The sequence below is a fragment of the Pezoporus wallicus genome, unplaced genomic scaffold, assembly GCF_028554395.1.
Source record: "Pezoporus wallicus isolate ANWC-B61680 ecotype Strahan unplaced genomic scaffold, APGP_CSIRO_Pwel_v1 scaffold_6445, whole genome shotgun sequence".
Taxonomy (NCBI): Eukaryota; Metazoa; Chordata; class Aves; order Psittaciformes; family Psittacidae; genus Pezoporus; species Pezoporus wallicus.
Window position 1 is genome coordinate 2724327 of NW_026641753.1, and position 17611 is coordinate 2741937.

Genomic DNA, 17611 nt, shown 5'->3' on the forward strand with positions numbered 1-17611 from the left:
GCTTTCAAGTAAGTCTGAAGCTCAGATTCTCCTTGGAAATTACTGAGTGTGCTACAGCTACTTTGAAAGGGACTGCATTTTTAAAATATCTCTGAACAATAGAGGACAGACTACATATATTTGTTTGAACACTGGCTTGAAAAAAGCATCGCGAAAATACATCAGTAAAATTAATGGTTGCATCTTCCCTTACATGCCAGATAAAAATACTACTGTATGAAGATGCTGCCCTTTGTCTGAAATTATCAATGCAAAGGTAATCTTCCAACTGCCTCATAGAAATGCCAGTAAATAATTAGGGCTCTGGAGTATATGTTTTGCTGTCAATAAATATAAGTATGTGCTTAATTTCAGGCTTTTGAACTACAGCTTTAATTTTAGTTAATGCTGTGTTGCACTGGGGCTGAAATTACCTTTAAGCATAAAGTCCCTGTAAAACTACTCCTCCTTCCCCCAGATAAATAAAAATGGAATCAATACACTTGCCCATCAGAAGAAAAAACTAATTCAAAGAATACTCTGAAAAATCGGTTAATAGCACATTCATTTGTATTCATGAGATATAGGTGCCTTTAAAAGGACTCTATACGGGAACTAGTATTTATGGTATGTGTTCTCTTCCTGATTATGAGAAATGCCCTGAAGATCTTCCAAACTGACCGAAACCTTTGTGTTTGTTAGGAAAAACTGAACTCTAATTGTGTCACAAATTAGAAGTGATCACACCTCTGAACTGGAGGGGAAAAAATGTGGGAAAAGAGGAGAGAATGCATTTCTTTGTTAACTTAACAGTCCGACTGATGCAAAACCATCCACATTTAAAAAGCTTGAGTTTCCAGTGACAGCCGCATTGGAACAATAGATGTTATTTTATGTCTGTGCTGCTGGAACTGGACAGCTTTTTTTAATTTCTTTCTTTCATTTTTACTTACATCTGGAAATAGAACACAGTTTTTACTTGCTGTGGTTTCTGCATGCCAGTACTTGTACCTCCACAGCTTAGACTGGGCCATGAAGTGCAATTCTGTAGAACTGCAGCTATTGTTACAACTTTTCTGTTGTACTTGGTTCATTTTGTTCCATTTTTAAAATGAACAGCCTTTCTGCTGAGGGAGGCAAGCATAGCCACCCTGTCTCTGAGTACAAATGTGTACAGCAGCAGACTGGCTGGAAGACAAGGCTTAATGGCTGAAGTTAGGTATCATAGAATCCTAGAAGGGTTTGGGTTAGAAGGGACCGAAAGCATCAACCAGTTCCAACCCCCTGCAGAGGCGGGCAGAGACACCTTCCACTAGACCAGGTTGCTTCAAGCCCCATCCAACCTGGCCTTGAACGCTGCCACGGAGGGGGCAGCCACAGCTTCTCTGGGCACTCTGTGCCAGGGCCTCACCACCCTCACAGGGAAGAACTTCCTAATCTAAATCTACCCTCTTTTAGTTTAAAGCCATTCCCCCTTGTCGTATTGCAACGTATCTTTGTAGAAGTCCTTCTTCAGCTTTATTGAAGGCCTGTTTAGGTACTAGAAGGCACTCTAAGGTCTCCCTGGAAATATAAGCTTTTTAGAGTAGTTAACCAACCCCAAGTGCTTCTAGTTTCAGTTCGAAAACAAAATCATAATTTGCAACAATTTTAGATAGACATTTATGATGTTATACTCCAATTCTATTTCTATAGTTAATCCAGTGACAGTGTTTCAAAACCAGATGCAAGTTTCACACTTCTAAAAAGAGCAGTTCTTCATATATACAGAGGGATGCTTTAATTAAAAGGGAAAAATCTCAATATATTCATACTTGAGAAGGCTACTTGTGCATTTCATTTCACTCATGGAGGCACGGAGATAAGTCTGAAATGTATAATTCTAAGCTTGAATCATACTGTAGTCCTTATTTAAAGTTCATTTTATATATCTGAAATAGAATAGCAGTGCACAGGTTTCTAGATAAGACCTGAAGCTCACTCATTTTTATCCTTTTGTTAGCACAGCTCATTATTTGGTTTTGTTGCTTTAATACAAGCCTAGAGGCTGCTCTGTTAGGTGTGTGCTACCTATGGTACAGTCATTGTTTTTCTACTCCTAACTGCTTTTCTAGTTCCTATATATGAGCCAGGCATGCATACTGAAAGACTATTATAATCACGAGGCACATCAGAGACATCACTGAGCTCTGGCTGGGCTGTGTCATCCTCACCAGAGATGCTTTCACATGCAAACTGTAAACAGAAGAGACCCACTGATTTCAAGTCAGATGTGGTTATGCCCTCCCTGCCCAGACTGTGTCTCTTTGAGTAATGGATAAAGATGCTTGTTTAGCAGCTTCCCCCCGGCTTCAGCTTTGATCATGCCCCAGTACAGCAGAGACATATGAGGAAGAAGAGCAGATATATGAAACTGCATTCTCCCCATCCTCATATTGGGCTGGGGTAGCGTCTGCAGCCTGGAAGGTTTTGGAGGAGGTGGTGAGTGGCTGGCAGGTCAGTGCTCTCTGGCATTATCAGCCTCACAGCTGAGACAGGGCTAGGAAGCAATTTGTCACCATATACCCTGTGCTCAGGAAAGAAATGATTTAGTCCTGCTCAGATTATAATTGTATACTTTACAAAATCTCAGAACATGTTAGTGCCTATGGGGTGAATTATAGTAGTAACTGCTGCAGTTAGCAGATAGTCATATAAACTGGAGTTACTGCCAGCAATTTAGTCTTGAAATTAAACTATGCAAGTGGTAAATTGGCACTAAGGAGTCGACTATGGGGTTCACAGTTGGGGGCTGAGCTGACTGAGGTCAGATTTCTCTTTGTGTTAAATGTCAATAGCTGGCATTTAAAAGAGACAATCTATACAAACCAATAAGACAGGGTATGAAACAACCGCTGTTTAAAATGTCAAACTATTTTAAATCAAAACAGAAATCCAGATAATTTACAAACTAAATCTGACCTTTTGTATTTGGAATATTTATACTGTAGCTGCACATTCAACTGCAGAACTTGTAAAAACCTGACAGCCATGCATCTGTGCATGAATCTTCATTAACAGAAGTTTGCAGATGGAAATGGATTTTAGTGGACCGACTCTCAGCTGGAGCAAATTGAGAGAACTTGACTGAATCCAATACTGCGCTGATTTACAAGTGCTGAAATCTGACCCCAAGATTCTCTTCCCCCAGATAATGAGATATTTGCCTATTGACAAAAATAGTTTTCTAGTTACCATAATTTATTTGCCAGTATTGTTTTTAATAATTCAATCCCTCTAGTTCCTGATTATAGATGTTAAGAGAGGGAAAGAAAAAAACCCAGGAATAAAAGCAATAAGGAAACAGATTCAAGTCTCCATGCTTGAAATATCTCTATGCTTGAAATATCTCTATGCTTGAAATATCTCTATGCAGGGTTGATGTTATGACACCAAAAGCATTTAGGTTTTTTTTTTCTAATGCTTCAAAAGGTACTGAATTGCTTGTCTTGAAGAATAACTTTCTGTGCTTCTCCACAGAGTGGGCAGCCACAAAAGCCTCTGCATACCAGACTGCAGCGTGGTTTCCCAAGTGCTACCTCTGTCAGCCAGCCTGTTTTCACACATGGTTTGGCTCCCTAGCGCTGTGATGCTACTAACTGATGCTAGTCACAGGATGAATTAGTGATGTAGACACTTCACTGAGTATATAACACACTATAATCTGACCTACAATGTGGTACTTCTACACAACAGTGTGAGAAGGAACCAAAATTAGTATGCCCTTTTTCCATTCAAATGACCTCAATGTATTAGCGATCGCGAGAGATAGTGATATTAATGTTTAATACCTGGGAGCCAGGACATTAAAAATATCCTTTTGGATGGCATTTACTGTTCAGCTCTCAATAAATGAGGGTGCACATTCAAAGAGGATTACACATTAGGAAGTGTAATGCTTAAAATCAGAACAATTAATTCCTTTAAAATTTGTATTCTTCTTCTGCGTGGTCAGTTAATAAAGGAAGGACTTACCACTTTGTGGATTTAATACATGGTGTTTGTTTATAGACCAGCCTCCCAGATTTGAAGCATCCATTTCAAAGCCTTGAAGGATTACTGTTCTCTTCTCCCACAGAATAAAATCAGGACATGTTTCATATTCATATCCCACCGACACTGCAAACAAATAATTAAGGATCTATCAGTCTACCTTCTCCTCTGTGAACTACTAGGTAATTTTTCATTCCAGGTTTTAACAGTCATCTGTCAAGCAATGATGCCATAAATTTTCCTCTCCCTGATTACTATTGTTGAATGGTGTTATTTTTAAAAAAGGGTTTTATGTGATGAGTATGTTATTACAGCTACAGTTCCTAAGTGTTTCAGTGCAGAAAATTGTCTGGTGTATCAGTTATGGATTTCTTAAGAGTATAAATCTCCTCCAATGACTCCTCGCTTTGTTTATTGCATTTCTGCTAATTACCTGAATAACAGCTTAAACAGAAAAAAAAAATCCATGTTAGGACAAACTGGCTTCAATTTGTTTGCTAATTGCAAAAACTGTAGCTAGGCAGAAAGGGAGTGCCAAGCTGAAAATTCCTAGAATGAAACATTTATCTTAACAGGCTTGCACATCACATGGCTCCCCCCTCCAGCTGGCCAAAACACCTGCTGAAAATCTTGAATCTCCCCAAGGATCGTGTTTTTTGGGGGGTGCTCAAACTGACCAAAAAAGCCCCTTCCCTTTAGTACTTCAGTACAAAAGGAACCTACCAATAAAACTCTTCAAAATTCAATCCTGATATCTCTAATACACCAATTTATTTGTTTATTTATTTATTAAGTGCCTTATCTCCTCCAGTTAACCCTTTCAGATTCCAGTGCAACTCATTCATAAAGGAAGACTGTTATTTTGACACAACATCCCAAAATTTTATCTAGGAAATGTTGATAGTTCAGCCTTTTGAAAATAAAAAAGTCTTCAAAAATATTTTAAGATACAATATAAAAATATTTACAAACCCACAGTTTTCTGATATTTTCAAAATTTTCTTCTCACTTCTGTCTCGTAGCTTTAGGTACACTTTATTTGAACCATAAATAGTTTTAATACCATTTAAACACCATTACTGCATGCAATGAAAATATTTTGACCGGCTGTAGCAGGGAGCATTTGTGTTTGTAAGACAAATGTTGAGGGCAAACTGAAAGCTGCTCCTTATAGCAACTTCATTGTGAGCTGCTTCATCATTTTAGCAGAAAGATCCTGTTTCTGCAGCAGCTAAACTCTGACTTGTAAAATTCAAATCTCCTTATGTACTGTAAATACTGCATGTTTCAAACATTAGAGGTTTCAGTCTCGGGGTCCAGCAGCCACCCTGTCCAATCCTGTTACTGCAGCTCTTATGACTAACATTGGCAATGTTTCTGGGTAGCTCCCTGGTTATAGTGCCCAACTGGGGGCACGGAGCTTCTTCCAGAACAGCCACATCCTCTGCTGGGATGAGCCATCAAGGTTCAGTAACTGAACATGCTATTTTCTAGGTGTTAATGCACAGAGAAGATAAAGGTCAGATTTTTCCCATGAAGCAATCTCACACTTGCCACCTACATGTTAGCATCTTTACTCCATTCATGCACTTAACACATCCAATCCAGGGTCAGACGTGTATACTTGAAAAGAGTAAAGACCCATAACTGCAAAATCCCTCAGCCTTGCTCAGTGAACCATTGCAGACCCATAGGACAATTCATCAGCTGCTCTAAGGTACCACACTGTTATCTGGGTCGAGGAGGTATAACAATATACATCATCTGAGAATGTGTGCCAAAGGATCCACAGTGACATATTAACCAGCGCTGTAGCTAACACTGTAAAGTGTCTGCTACTCCCTGCCTACAGCTGATGTTTCTGAGCTGCCAAACACCCTCTAGAGGTTATCATCCCCTTTCTTAGAAGTTCACTTTCCCTGCTCTCACAGTTATTGTTCATAGCTGCTTTTTTGTCCCTGCTCATCACTCACTTTGTGTGTTTACAACCATGTTTTTACATATACTTACACATATGAAGTCTATGCTCCAAAAAGGAATATCTGTGTTACCTGAAAGCAGGGTCTCCTGAACCATGAATTTCAGGTACTGATGTACCATTACCATGAAAATTTTCTATCAATCATTTTGCATGCAAAGTCACCAAGGCAAAGCACAACTCTAAAGTCAACCAAGTTACTGCACTGCAACTTGAAAAATAAGCGTGTGCTTTGTTACATGCAGGTTTTGCAAAATGTTATAATTTTGTAAGTGAAATGACCATCTTCTTGCTGCTTTCTGTTCAAATTAATTTATAGCCCTTTTCTGAGGTAGCCAAGATTTTACTGCATGAAGGAGAACTGTATTGACTATGTTTTTGGACACTAACAGCCAGCAGTACCATTTTCTGCAGTGTTCAAATGGACTTCAGAAGATTTACTGAAATCAGCTGTATCAAAAATCTATTATTTAGAAGAATGAACAATAAGTCATTAGTAGTGCCAGCATGTCACAGTTTAGGGGCTGCTGCCAAAATATTAAATAAAAGACAGTTAAACAGGCCAGTACCTCTACTTGAACCTCTCCTGAAATATTTCTGCTTATCAGCATCTTAATTCTTTGAACAATGAATAACTCAGCCAAAGTAACAAGTACAGCAATAAACAGAGAAGACCTAAGACTGCTTGAGTGCTGATTTATATTCACACCAGAACGGTTAGACCTTGCCCACCACGTCTTGCTGCTGTGTGGGATGCAAGGGCTTGCAGGAGTATGACTGAGAATGTACGGGGTTATGCAAGAGCATTTATTGAGGTTTCTCCTGAAATCCTTCCTTTTCCAATATTAACTCACAAGGTGACACAGACTTTACCACCACCGTTTTGTATGTCAACATTCACATGATGGTTTTTTATTCAGAACAAAAACCATTATTTAATCATCTCAGTTGTTAAACTGAGAAAATGGCCTCTTGTTATGGACTTGGGGACTGGATGCACACCAGCAAATGTATCTTCAACAAATCTAAACACAACCACTTGTGTGTGGAAATATGCTCAGAAAGTCTTTTCTGTAACTGGTTGTGTGATCGTTGCTGTCAATAACGCTGAATTAAAATAAAGATGTTTATAGAATTTATAAAACCAAAAGCAGATGGTTATATTCCTGAATTCCAGGACTTCAACCTGCTGCAATTTAATTAAAATGAAAAGTGAACAGAATGCATTATTAAATATTGGTAATATAGTGACAGAGGAAATTATTTTGACAAAAATTCATATAATGGATGTAGCTAAAGGTCCCTCAGCGCTACAGTGTGTCAAATGAAATAATGCTTTATTGGAATCTAACAAAGCATGCTAACAATGCACTTAAAATATAAAGATTTTTGCTTCCATTTTGGAAGAAGCATAATTAACCTAAATTTAAGGAAAAGAAAAAAAAATTAAGCAGCCATTAAATAATGTTAAAGTTGTTCTGCAGCACCATTGTGTAAGCTTTATTCATATTTAAACATATGTCGTGGTTTAAGCTGAACCCAGGACAACATATTATGCTTGTGCAGTTTGGGAATCTGTAACTACAGTATCATTTTCTAAGATGTTATGTATTTGATTTTAATTGTTTTAAAAATCCAGGTATTTACTGGACTTCATGATCATCAGAAGACTATTAAATGGTGTAGAGGGAGCAGGCAGACACAACTGTTCCCTCTCAAACATATTAGTGATACTATGCAGTGACAGACCCGGAATGCTGAGGAAAGGCCCAAATGGCACCCATGACCCATCTGGTCCTGCCTGATCACCCAGGGCAGTGCCAAAAGGCACGCTGGGACTTTGTTTCATTTCTGGATTTACACAAGTATGTGTAAGTGAACCCAGCAGCCCATCTGAGACCTTCTTTCACTGCAGAACACTAGCAGGCATCTGTATCTGCAAGGGGCTAGGGCTAGAACTGTTGCCTAACAAGGGAGTTTCATAAGCCAGACAGGCTGAAAAGAGTACTCCTGCCCTGAAGGACAACTGAAAAGTCGTCCACCCTTCTGCAGATGTGATAGATCAGCTCCAGATAAGATAGAGGATGCAGTAATTCAGGAGACCTTGCTTTAAGGGTGGAGTTTTGATCACTTTAGGCCAATGTGATGTGTGAGCTATGGCTGCAAGAACAAAACCTGTGCTTCTGTACCAGCATCTATAGAAGATCAGGAAACTAATGAAGCTGAAAATTTATCACTTATTATCTGGTTGCTTCAGTTTTCAGATGAATTTGTTCCTGATCTGGCTCATTTCATGATCAAATGAATGTTAGTGGTGGCCCAGATAAAAGGAATGTGGGAACATTCCTCCTGGCAGCAGCCCTTCGTTGTAGCTGTTGAAGTAGACTGTGGACCACAGACCTCAAATAAGCTCTGATGTATTTTATGATATATTCCTATGTGCATTATGTGATGCAAATCATACTCCATGTCTTGGTCTCATAATCCTTCGTGGACACCAGCAGCTATGTCTGTACCATTCCCTAACCAGAAATGACTAGGAAAGTTCTATAATCCACCTTTCTCTCACAACCTCTCCATGCAGCTGCCTCACAGACTGCCTGGCTTGGAGCACACGGTAATGCAGTCATGCAGTACATGCTCCAGAAGCTGCAGGGCTTGCAGAGCCTGGACAGCACCTTTTGGCTTTGTAGAGGCAAATCTGCAGGCACACTGCCTGTTGTAGATCCTGGAGAGACCTTCTGGCTGCCCCTCAGAACAGCACTTTCAATTTACAGAATGATACATATTCCTCACGAGGGTAGATAGCTCCATGTAGCCCTTTCTATTCTTGTTTTATAGCCTGATCCTGCCAATGCTGCTTGCTATAATTCCTCTGACTTGAAAGGCAAACCAAAACTGCTAGGGAAGTGAATAGGGCTTACTCACAGTACTAAGTTTTGTTGGTAAGGTAAATAATCTTAAGGGAAAGTATCTATAAGATTAGTCCATTAAGCAACATAACCCCAAATTAGATTAAAAAGAAAAAAGAAAGCCTTTTAAAACCAAATCATAAAATTAATTAGAAAAATAAGGTTGGCTAAATAAAATGTATTTGCACAGACAAGTGCTTCTGCAGCAATTCTCAGAAGAGCTGCTTGTGCTGCTTGATAAAGAAAGCCTATGAAACATCATGATTTTCATATAAACATCTTTAAACAACAAATCAATTAGTTTTAACTGTTGTGGATGTGAAACGTAGTAAGAAAGGATGCCTAAAAGTTAAAATTTTGTAAACCCTAAGCAGAAATGACATGTGAAATGTCACAGCCAAAAAATGACAGAAACAATGACACACCAAAGGTCATATTCAAAGTAACATTCAAAAACAAAGACAGGTGAATATAATGCCGTCAGTACATAACCATTCTCTGAGGGAAAACAGGATTTTCAAATTGATTAAATTAGAAAGATGACATTGGAAGAACAAGAAAATAAATGTTCTTGGGAAATCATACAAGTCACTTCAGCTAAGAAGGCATTTGATTTAAAAGAATGTAAGTGAACCAACTAAATGTATAAGCCTTTATTTTCCTGGCTTAATGTTTGTGAGCCTTCTGCTTCCATCAAGATGATTCTACTTACCCATTGCCTCAGCTAGACCAGAAACCTTCTGTCCATATATATCCGTCTTATTCCAGGCAAACGTGTATACCAAATTGGCTGCAGCAGGAAACCATTTTTGAAGCAGACGTCCTTCAATGGCAACTATCAGGTGGACTTTTGTCATTCCAGGAGGGATGGTTGTGTGTGTCAAAATAATGCGCAGCAATGTTTTATACCCTGGTGTTCGACTGCTGAGATAACTCAACTTCACAAAACTTGAAGGAATTGGGATTTCCTCTTGGACCACCTTGGGAAAAAAACATGTAATTGTATCCATAGCCAAGAGAAAAGCAAAATTATAATAATAACAGGGGGTGCTTATTTTACATTTCACAATCACAGTGTGAAAACAGTACCATTTAAACCACTGATGTCTTCTGTGTGTATTGCAGCAAGAAAGTCACCAGACGTATGACAAAATGTCCAACTCTGGAAACTGCTTGGTCAACTTACTGGGTGGTGGTCTGTCTATTTTGATAAACAGCCTCTTTCTCTAATGCTTTATTCTAATCTACTGAGTTGCAAATGCTGCCTCTGTGGACACATTCATACATGAGTTCTACAGCTTTACCTTGGCTTATTATTCAGTTTACTTAAGAAGTATTCTTAACCAGAAAACAATTTAAAACCTTTTCTAAATAGGCACATACTTTAGGTATTATGACTTGAGGATATTATCCTGCTTTGGAAGTAATAACTCTAAATTGGGAGAACTAAGAAAGAAAATGAACCTTCCTGCTAAACCACCTTCTGTGCAGAAGAGCTTGCAGTAAGGCTAAGCTCCAGCAAGAGCAGGCATGGCATATGAAGGCGCAGCATAAAGAACCTAACAAGCTAACTGGGGACACACAGCAGTGGAGATGAAAGAGGCTGGGCATCAGAGTCATCTAGCTAACAGGTAAGTCCCCAGGGTGTGCAACAGAATTCCAGTCCCACGGCGCTGCTGTCAGTGCCGCTGTCTGAATCACATGGATTAGAGCTGGCTTGGATATGCCCGCTACGGGATAGTATCAATTCCTGGCTGCAATGAAGATAAGCCCTCAGCAACTAGAAGGACTGCAAAGACTGCGAGCTTGTGAGGGAAAAAGAAAAACTCGGCCTTGACCTTTTGAATGATGTGGGCCTTGGAGCTACAAAAAGGGATTTAGCTCTTGTGATCTCCTCTTCTGTGAGGAAGAGCAGGCAAGAGAAGAGAGCAGCTTTCTGAAGGATGCCACTGCAGTCACTCAAATGCCTCTGAAAATCAGACTGTGGTTCATAATGTCACTGTTTTTAGTGTATTTTCATAATAACAAGCCAACCTGTCACAATGTTAAATTTGTCAGGGTTGGAAAAATACAAACTGTTTGGTTTATCTTTCCTAGGTTTTAGATTTTTCTTGTTTAACAATAGCTTAGTTCACATTCAACACAATTTTATTTACACATTGCAACAGTATTACTGTCATCAGATTGCTGCAGTACAGCTGGAGGCCTGCCAGCAATTGTCGTTTTGACATATGAAATGTAGTGTTGCCAGGGAAATCCTGCTCCCTTTATTGTTCCTGATTTGCAGTGTTCCCCTTCTTTCCTGCTGACATCCCAGCTGCCCCCTCTGTCATACATCTGACATCCCTTTTCATTTTTTAACAGAAAAGCAGAAAGAAATATCCATGCATTAATACGTGCTAATACAGCTCCTTCTATTAGTCTGGAATACTTTTTGTTCATTTCCCAGTACTCTACAATGAAACTTAACTCTAAAAGAACCCTCCAATGACAAAAAAAAAAAGGACTAAGGACAGTCCTCTCTGAGTAGACTGCATCTTTGGGTACCTTGCTGTTCGAAGACCCAGGAATGTGGAGTGTGGAGTAATGTGACCCAGTGTTTTCTCACTAGTGTGCATCAGTTAATTTATGTTCATTAGTTTCACTTAGTATGTTTTGTGAAGCAACACTATGGACATCACCTGGCTCAAACGTTACATTCTTTAATAGTTATGGAGATGTTTAGACATAAATTAATTCAATCAGAGGTCTCTTAGGTGTAGAATAAAGGCTCTTAATCAGTAGCAACACTTTCAGAAGAAAAAGAGAAAAGGTTGGAAACACTCATGTCTACAGGTAGCCTCCAAAATATCTTCTAGACTTTCTCAGTGAAATGTAAAGAGAACCCAAAAGAGACCTTATTGCTTGAGCTCACTGCTCAAACAACACACTATGGGGATTAACATGATCTGAAACTTGAGCAGTTGTATTTTGTTGGGTGTTAGACTTATACAACCTTGTTTAAGTCCCAAATAAGAGTTAAATTCAAGATTAATTAGAAATTGCTTCTAAACACTTAAAGGAGTGTCAAGAAAAAAGACATTTAAAGAAAAACAATCTTAAAGATGCTGTTAAAATTGCTCTCCCTTGGAAAGAAAGTAATAAAACCCAAGAAGCTAACATCTAGTTGGAGATGCCATTGTAAAGAACTGGAAGATGCAAAAAGATGAAACATGCCTAGGAATCTTTAAAGAGTCTTGGGTTATGTCTCAGACTGGTGTATTGGGGAAGCTGTACTGTTTATCTGTAATCTACGAATGGTTTTGTGCATCACCAGAAATAAATCAGGATATCAATAATACATTTCGTCAGAACTCCTCACTTTCGTATACCTGGAAGTAAGAAATAAAGCATCTTAAATTATTAATAAAAAATAAAGGTAAAGAAAAAAAAAGAGAAAAGCATCCCGTGAAACAGTGCTAAAGAGACATGCATTAGGGTCATTCTGAATAACACCACAGCAGTTAATTGCTCACTATCTGGTATCATCATCGTCTAAAATTGTCTAAGCCTTGTTCTTAATCTAACAAATTGCTAATTTGAAAGTCTTTTCATTACCTGTAGCTCTGGAATAATGGTTCCTCTGTCAGGACAGGACCCTCCAAATGCTGTCAAGGGTGAAGGGAGCACAATCGGATTGGGGCTGATAAAACTACTGATGTCACAAGATGGTGTGTCTGACTCTGTTCTTTGCATTACGACTTTGTCTACGATGATAAATCTATTCCAAGGCAACCAAAGTGTCCTTTTTTCAGATATGAAAGGAGATCTGTCAAAAACTAGAGTGACAGAGATGCCTCCAACAGCCACAAGGTCGAAACTGGAAAAGAGAAAACCAATTCCTTTGTTTCGTTTTATCATTGCATTGCCACAAATTTCAATGCATTAAACACAAAAACTTTATGCTGCTCATTACAGCCCTAGATTTACTATGTGAAATCATTCAAGTATACCTTCCTGGTGTCACCTTGGCATTCACGAAGAAGCTTTACCTCTCTGTGCTTTCTCTTTCTATGCATCAATCGTAAGGTACAGTACTTCACTGTTACTTGGCCTACCTTCCCTCTATTTATCAACTAGAATTAATACTAACGAGTCATCTATAACTGAAGTGTGGACCCAGTTACTTTGGTTTATAGGAAAACAAATTCCTAGTCCAGAAAAGGGAAGCTACTCCTAATCTATGCAGGTACACCCTGCAGAATAAGAAGTCTTAAAGCCTGTTAGACCTTCTCTCTATTAGCATATATAAAAGTAGCAGAAGGAAAAGGTTGAGTATGCTGAGCAGGAGACCCCTCTGTGTAGGATATGACCCTTTTTTTGAAACACGCTGACTAACTGCAGTGAGAACTGAAATCAGCTCTTGTCCACAAGGCAGGTCATCCTCTGGGAGCTGTTGTGAAGAACCTTTGGCATATCTGGGCTGCAAACCATGAGACACAGAAGGCCCAATATACAGAGTCTCAATTTCTGACACCCACAGTCAGGCAACACAAGGTAATATGCAAATGGACACTTCACTCTCTATTGAATGCATCTATTATGGAGGCTTTTGACGGTAACACACTGCAGTAAGAAGTCAGACTTCATTATGCATATCTCATCACATTTCCCAGATGACACCGATTACATTCACAGAGAAACACAGGTAGCATATTTTAATGCAAAAACTTTATCCAGGTTAGTCTAAAGAGGAAATGATAACTATTAACTTTCAGTAGTGCGATCTGAAAATCAATAAACTAAGGTAAAATAAATATGCAGGCTCCTTACTTTTATAAATTGACAAAGCCAAACAACAACAAAAAATAATTGTAGAAACTGTGACAAATGACAGCCTTTCCCTGTTGGAAGATAGGCTCTGCTTTCTTGTAATTCACAACACAGCCAAGGAAGATGAAGTTTTAAACTGCCCATAGCAGCTTAATTCAAGTTCAGGAGTGAATCATGATGTTATTGCAAATGGACAGCCAAACCTGGAATGCAATATAGAACGTATAGGAACTCCATCTCTCTTTGAGGACTGAATACCTTCCCCCTTCCAGAAAGCAAAGCCAAGATTTCTCAAGAGTCATTGCAGGACAGAAATTTAACCATTTTGGTCCTGGAAAGAGTCTGTCCTCACTTTCACTTGTGTGGCTCAGGTGATCTACTAAAGGAATTAATTTCACAGACACCTCAATAAACTACTTGGAAGATTCACACTTAACAGAAAAAAAAGAGGGAAGATGGGGAATTTTATGGAAAACCTGACTAATGAAAATATCCAAATGTCAAGAAGATGCTGTTACAGCATTGCTGTCACATTTTTTACTCCAGGTGTTTGAATGTCACTGCAATCTTGTGGCTGTTCAGGTTTTCTCTTCTCTTTTTTCTTTGATCCCTTTACCACAGAGAGTTCTCACAGAATGTGCTCCCAGAGTATAGGGCTAGATGCCATCCTCGACCCACACTATGAACAATGATATTTCTGAAATTCTGGACATGAATATAAGGTGGCAGTTGTCCCTAGCTATGCAAATCTAAACCAAATCTAAGTTAAATCAAATCTAAGTTAAAGACAATAAATGAAAGTCTGACCTTCCATCTTGTCGGCTGATGGTGTATCCATACTCGCTGTGGTGTAGAAAACTGACATTCACTCCAACCAAAGGTGTTCCATCTATTGCTACCACCTGGCCTCGAATGACACACGCCCGTCTGTAACAGAAAGAATAGAAGGCAACATGTTAGACACATCGGGAGCATGAAAAGGGCATTGATTTCACAAACTGTGCTATACTTCTGTCCCTGACAGATAGAACTACTCTGATATCATTGTGACTGTTGATTGTGAATGAAATTTCAAACAAGTCCAAAACATTGATTTGAAAAACCAGTATCTCATGAAGACTCTCCCATGAACGGCTGGTGTATCAAGAATATATTTCACCATACCGTTTGTTCTACCACTCAGTTGCACTGCAAAGGTTTCACTGATAGCATGATTTAGCTTGCTGCAGCTCTAGGAGCTGATGGTTTGTGAAAGGGAAGAATGAAGCCTCATTCTCTGCTGCTAAGAAAGGGGGATTGCTGCCTATTAGAAAAAAAGCTCAACTAATGTTATAAGGCAGCAGTGAGACACACGGTCTTCAGTGAACTTCAGAAAGTTACCTAGGCGAATTCAAAAAGCACCTAACCAAGTGTAACATACATTTTTCTCAATCCCCCATCGCAAGTTATGCCCTTTTAAATTCCCTCTGGGATGGGCTAGACTTGTGCTCACTTTCCAACATAAAAATCCTCCCATTCCTGTAAAGAGGTTGGAATATGGCAATACAACAGAACACATCAAATTCAACAGACAGGAAAGTGAACTCATTACTAAGTGGATCTAATTGGAGTATCACAGAATCATAGAAAATGAAAGCTGAAAGGAAATACAAGACTTTATCTTGTCCATTCCTTTGCCTCAGGTAAGATCAACTCTACCTACATTACTCCAGACCCATGCTTGTCTAACTCTATAACCTCACCAAGTAACCCATTCTAATGTTTCTGTATCAGTGCTTTTCTCATGGCAAGTTTTTCCTACTGTCCATATGAGAATATGCAGCTGGTAAAAATTAACTCCTTTCCAAGTACACCAATTCACCACAGCCGCTAATACGAATTCCATGCTCCCAGGACACAGAGAGATGCTGATTTTCAGCAAAGATGCTGATAAATCCCAAAGGAATGGGAGAGGCTGCACTACTGCCAGTACGCAAGACAGAGCTCTGATTTACCACCTGTTTGTTTTCTACACTAACTAAATTGGTTGTAATCCTATTTTTGGGCAAAACCTGCTGCTCCACTGAGGGCAATCAAGCTCTTGTGTGTCTCAACAGACTCACAAAACTCACTCAACAGAACAGCCTGGTTCAATTACTCTTTGATTTGTCAGAGCAGAAAATACCCATTTCTATTGTTTTTTCATATTTCTAACATCAACAGACCTGCTTGTCCCTTTATTAGTCCACTCCACATATTTACAACACACACTAGTGTGAGACAGAGAGACCCCTAAGAGTCATCATTATTCAGTACACTATTCCCATACTCCTGTTTATTCATTCCACACAGACCTGTCTGCTGACTTTACTCTGTCGTCATATTTTATCAAGCACACAGATTTGTGTGATAAAAAACTCATCAAAGTCTTCATTATTTCATACATAGCCTTTCTTTCCTCTACTCATTCACTTTACTTCTCATTATTCATAAATAATATTAACAGACTTATCTTTCAACTTTCTTGCCCCTTTTTTGGTCATATTTTACAAGCCGCAAACATTTACAGTATGTGACGACTCATAAGCCACATTATTCTACATTTATCAGTTTTGAACTGTCCTTGCAATCTTTAAGATTTAAATGTTCTAAGCCTGCCTCTGTGTTGCTACATTTGTCCTCATTATTTACTGTCTTTTTATCACCTACTCTATGTTGAAGAGTCTTCCACTCTCTGGCCTCTTCTTGAATTACCAGCACTTACTAAATCTCTGACTAAGCATTTGATCAGAATTAGCTTTAATGCTTGCATGTACTGCAGGTATGAGAACATTTTTCAGTTACTTTATGACCAGTGTTAATCTCAAGGGTTTAGGGAGGTAACAAACAACCCCCTGAGTTTGCAGCAGGTCCACCCTCCTTTCCCAGAGCCCCAGCAGCACACAAAGTGAAGCACTGCTGGCACCCAGGATCCCTGCAGCTTTGCTGCTTGCAGAAGACCTCACTTAACTTCTTTCCTTACCAGAGCTCGTAGAGAATGTTCCCTGCAGTAATGTCCCTTCATACTCAACTGCTACTTCATGCTTCCTTGCTTCAACATTAACCCTCTTTCCAGATGAGCTGTGGACCTTGCTACCCACTCACTGCTCTTAACAGAGCAACCTCTAAGATCGCTATGCCTCTTCAATGTGCTGTACGTCTCTCTTCTGTTCTCAGCCTCTAAGATTTATTCTACAGACCCATGACTGACCTGCTTTTCTTTCTCATGGGGGACAACTCCTCATACTGCCTGTCCAACAGTCACTTATTTGCAATGATTGCATAATCATGGACTAAGGCTGTCCAAGTTGTTTTAACTTGAATGTAAGTGCAAAAATGTCCAGGAGCTGGGAAAGAACATGTCCCTGATAAGCTGCTTTAGTGTTTTCAAATGCATTAGAAATATTTCTAGTCCCCTGGCAAGCTGTACTAAATATGCAACTCCACAGCAGTTTCCTTTTTGAGAGAAAGCGGATTCCCATGGGTTGCAGGTGGCCTAAAAGAAGCAGGATTTCTCTGTCAATGCTTCATGGATCATTCCATGTGTAACTGAGGGTCTCAGCTCTGCAGGTTTTAGCTCCGTGCCATCAGGCAGTTTGTTTGACATGTCTAATTTAAAATATAAATAGATGTTTAAAATTCTAGATGCATTCTTTCACTACTTGCAACGCATTTTATTATTCTACTACCATTCTGCCTTGCTCTACTGCTACTTATCTGCTATTTTTTTGCTTTTGTTTTGTGTGCTAAGTTTTCAATATTCTCCGAGCACCTCAGGCTGAGACATTAGGCTCAAATGTGGAACTCTGTCAAGCAACTAGTGAATTCACAACTTACCAGAAGATGTCATTTACTCTATTACATTTCTGATTAAAATCTT

At 39.2% G+C, this 17611-nt stretch overlaps 1 protein-coding gene across 8 annotated transcripts in view; it reads right to left on the reverse strand.

Moving 5' to 3' along the window:
• TENM1 (teneurin transmembrane protein 1) overlaps positions 1-17611 on the reverse strand; it is a 579830-nt gene that overhangs the window by 59505 nt on the left and 502714 nt on the right. For all 8 annotated transcript variants that reach the window (XM_057425125.1, XM_057425126.1, XM_057425128.1 and 5 more), the window contains 4 exons: positions 14521-14640; positions 12499-12760; positions 9614-9881; positions 3994-4137 (listed from right to left, as the gene is read on the reverse strand). In XM_057425125.1, the coding sequence (XP_057281108.1) occupies positions 3994-4137; positions 9614-9881; positions 12499-12760; positions 14521-14640 (794 nt within the window). The remainder of the gene's footprint in view (positions 1-3993; positions 4138-9613; positions 9882-12498; positions 12761-14520; positions 14641-17611) is intronic.